Raw genomic sequence first — 4,077 nt, 5'->3', positions numbered from 1 at the left:
GCCCTAAAGGAATTAAGAAGCATACACAATATCCCAATCTCACAGTACACAATCATAGCACATCACGAAATAATTTATAAAAAAGGAGAATTAGTATTCTTAACATAAAGTATATGCGTCCGGCCTTAAAGACCGTTGATTCTTCCAAGCACACGTTCGTCCCAACACATGGACTGGACAGATAAAAATATATTTTTAAAAAAAAATTGAAAAGCAAGCACCAAAGCTTAAAGTCTCACTTACCTCGCTAATGACAAAATTTTCAACCTTGCAACGCGTAGAACACCAACCAAACAACCTCCAATAGCCCCCAATCTATACCAAAATATTAATTAATGATATTAAGCAAATCCGGTCAAGTCTCAATATTCCTAACTTTTAATCTTAGAACTAAACCTTACTATCTCACATATTAAACCCAAAATTTAGAAAGATCTTTATCTCACTATTCAAACTTAATTGGTAAAAATTTCGCTTAATATAATAATACTCATATTTCGAAGTAGAATCTCATATAAATAAAACAATATAAAAAAAAATCCCATAGAAACACTATTCCAATATTAACTTTAACGAATAAAAGTAATGGCTTGAACCCTGTCAATGTTCTAAGATTGCTAAGCAATCATTCACCAATCATGGTGTAATCACGACATGCTTTTACCTTTGATTAGAAATCATGACTCTAATATTTTTTCCACACTAACATACAATTAGAAATAGGATCCTACTAGTATTCATTGAATCTTTTGCTTTTTTCAAAACACAACAAGATGCATAAACTATCTTTGTGCCAAAGAATCAAGGGAGAATTTCATACCTGCTTCTTATGAAAACTTGTTTTGCTCCCTTCTAAAGTTGTCTGCACTCCCCAATTTTTTTTTACGTCTTCTGCTTCTTCTCTCTCAAAATAATGGGACCAAAAATAAAACCCTATATTCTACTCCTTCAGTTTTTTTTTTAAGTTGTGAAAAGCAAAGTAAGTGAATGGATTTTGACTTTTGAATTACTCACTTTAATTATATTAATTAATTAATAATAATAATAATAATAGTAATAATAATGGCTAAATTACCCACTTACCCCTCATTAAAAGTCTGGATTATTACAAAGAATGTGTATAATGTACCAAAATACTCTTTGAATTGATGTTTTTGTATTTAACATGCCATGCACCATAGTGGAATTCAAGAATTTCTAAATATAGAAAATGATATTTTTCTTTAAACAAACTTAAAAGGGAAGTAAGACAACAAATTGAACATATGCACGCCTTTGACTTAAGATTGCATATTGAGATGCCTTATCATTAAGGAGATATCCATAACAAACTTTTGCTGGTTTTTCATTTGTTTACAGCATATGCTACCCGCATTTTATGTGAGTTGTAGTGAAATGTTAAGTAAATGGGAGGAGATTGTTCCAAATGAAAAATCATTTGAACTCGATGTGTGGCCAGACCTTCAAATAAGGACCAGTGAAGTTATATCTCACATTGCATTTGGAAGTAGCTATGAAGAAGGAAGAATGGTATTTGAACTTCAGCAAGAACAAGATGAAGATGTAATTGAAAAGGGACAATCAATTTATATACCTGGATCAAGGTGCAAAAACTTGTGTACATTACATTTCTATGTTCGAAACGTTCTGCCGTTAAATATGAAAAATCCAACCCTTAACAAATTACTCCAATACAAAAGAAACTGTGCTCTTCCTTTCTTCTCAAAAGACTTTTCTTGTTTGCCTTAAATTTGTTTATATAGGTTCTTGCCTACTAAAAGGAACAAAAAAATGCTTGAAATCGAAGAGCAAGTCCAAACAACAATTAGGCGTATCATCGACAAAAGATTGAGGGCAATGGAAGGAGGGGAGACTAGTAAAGATGACTTATTAGGCATATTACTTGAATCCAATTTGAAAGAAATTGGGCTTCATGGTAGAAAAGATTTTGGAATGACTATATCAGAAGTGGTAGACGAGTGCAAACTATTCTATTTTGCTGGACAAGAGAGAACTTCAGTGTTACTCGTATGGACAATGATTTTGCTGTGCTTACATCCAGAGTGGCAAGTACGTGCCAAAGAGGAGGTGTTACATATCTTTGGAAATGATAAACCAGATTTGGAAGGATTAAATAGCTTGAAAATTGTAAGTACTTTTCACAAGTTGTTTTTATTCCAATCTTTTAATGAGTATGCTTTGTGTCCTCGATAAAGTAATCCTTAGTGAACTAAGAACCAGATTGGCTTAACTAATTGAGAGTAGTTGATAAACATTAAGTGTTGAAAACCATTTTTATGTGTCGAAATCGATTGAACAACTAGACAGTTCCATGTTCAGATAAAAGCACAAACAACTAACTTGTCTGGTATAAACATTTCCATAAGCATTTCTGCTAGTGTTGGGTTAAAATCACTTTTGGTATTTACCGAACGTGCTCATCTACTGCCAACTTATGCAATACTTTTTTTCTTTAGGTAACAATGATCTTGTATGAGACGTTAAGGCTATTCCCCCCATTGCCAGTGTTTGGTAGAAGGACTAGTGAGGAAGTCAAACTGGGAGATCTAAATGTACCAGCTGGAGTGATACTTATTATACCCGCCATCCTAGTACATTATGATAAGGAAGTATGGGGTGAAGACGCGAAGAAATTCAAACCAGAAAGATTCAGTGGAGTGTCAAAGGCAACAAAAGGACAAGTCTCATTTATCCCATTTATCTGGGGAACCCGTGTTTGCATCGGACAGAAATTTGCGATGATGGAAGCAAAAATGGCAATAGCAATGATACTACACAAGTTCTCCTTCGAGCTCTCTCCATCTTATACACATGCTCCATTTGCAACAATTATTATTCATCCACAGTATGGTGCTCCTCTGCTTATGCGCAAACTTTAAGATGATATTTTATGTCATTAGCGTTGTACCTTGATCTAGATGCATCATTCAAATGATCAGTAGTAAAATTTTTCCGATATTCATTGAAGTCATGCTTCGATTTTTAACACTAACTGCAGTTTGGTTAATGTTATCAAAGTTGTTTGCTTCTTAACTTCTTTCCTTGTCTTTCCTTGTTTGGTTAATGTTAATTGTCTTTAATTTTGCCCCTCGTAACGGACACTTTTTCGTAGGGCATAAATTTGTATTTTCATATTGTAGTATCCCACAAGTTATACCCCATATAGCTTCAATTTCTAAGAGGATTTATGTCCCACTTAACGCAAGTTTAGTTGTGAGGGGCAAAAATTAAAGACCAACCTATTTAAAGAGCAAGCGGTTCAATTTTTTGTTTGTGATAATCAATGCAAACTCGAAGTTCTTTTTTTTTTTTTGCTAAGAAATTCTAGACCACATTCTACTTAATTAACCTCCTTTACAAGAACCTTTATTGTCACGACCCGAGCCGAGATCCTCGCCGCGACAGGTATCCCGAACTACCAAGGTCCTAGAGACTCCTTAGCATACTATCATAAACATAATTCACATGTAAAGCGGAAGATATAATGTAACATGAAAAATCTCATAATCAAACTTATTAATGTAACATGAAAAATCGCATAATCAAACTTATTACATCAAGTCATACTGAAACATAAATCCAATCCAGTTTATGAAGCCTTTAATGATGATTTATCTGTCTAAGCCGTGACAAGGCTCCCGGCCGGACCATGAAACTGAAAGAAACTAACATAATAGTAAAAGTCTTCCTAACAAGGGAGACTCACTGACTATGAACTTTGAAGAAAGTGTACTGCTACTGGACCGTGGGACTAGTCTCAGAACCTACATTATGAGATAATGCAACCGCCTGAGGATGATCAATACTTGGAATGTTTTATTATGTAGAACGACCAAATGAAATAACTTTTTAAAATATCATAACAGTGAAAACAATATAAGAATCATAATATGGGGTCACATAATATCAAATCAGCCTGAAAACATAGATTTTCAATTCAAAACTGCTTTTTGAAACCACTTCATGATGTTCTTTAGTTTTGAGCTAGGTGGCATACTCGACATGGTCTGCAAAACTCTATGTGTTATGCAGGGTCCGACATTGACACGTCGGTCA

At 34.1% G+C, this 4,077-nt stretch overlaps 1 protein-coding gene across 1 annotated transcript; it reads left to right on the top strand.

Annotated features, from left to right (window-relative positions):
* The first annotated feature begins 1,236 nt into the window (after positions 1-1,236).
* LOC107876830 (cytochrome P450 CYP72A219-like) lies at positions 1,237-2,900 on the top strand. The gene is made up of 3 exons (XM_016723671.2): positions 1,237-1,604; positions 1,764-2,148; positions 2,478-2,900. Exons 1-3 carry the CDS (start codon positions 1,363-1,365, stop codon positions 2,898-2,900), a joined length of 1,050 nt encoding a protein of 349 aa, XP_016579157.2. The 5' UTR covers positions 1,237-1,362.
* Positions 2,901-4,077: the final 1,177 nt, after the last annotated feature.

This window comes from Capsicum annuum, chromosome 7 (assembly GCF_002878395.1).
Source record: "Capsicum annuum cultivar UCD-10X-F1 chromosome 7, UCD10Xv1.1, whole genome shotgun sequence".
Taxonomy (NCBI): domain Eukaryota; kingdom Viridiplantae; phylum Streptophyta; class Magnoliopsida; order Solanales; family Solanaceae; genus Capsicum; species Capsicum annuum.
The sequence above is the reverse complement of the archived record's forward strand: the minus strand, read 5'-3'. Positions and strand labels throughout refer to the sequence as shown.

Coding starts and splice junctions, on each gene's coding strand:
- LOC107876830 (XM_016723671.2), top strand. CDS start 1,363: ATGCTACCCGCATTTTATGTGAGTTGTAGTGAAATGTTAAGTAAATGG. Junction 1,605..1,763: donor ATTTATATACCTGGATCAAG/GTGCAAAAACTT, acceptor TTGTTTATATAG/GTTCTTGCCTACTAAAAGGA. Junction 2,149..2,477: donor GATTAAATAGCTTGAAAATT/GTAAGTACTTTT, acceptor TTTTTTCTTTAG/GTAACAATGATCTTGTATGA.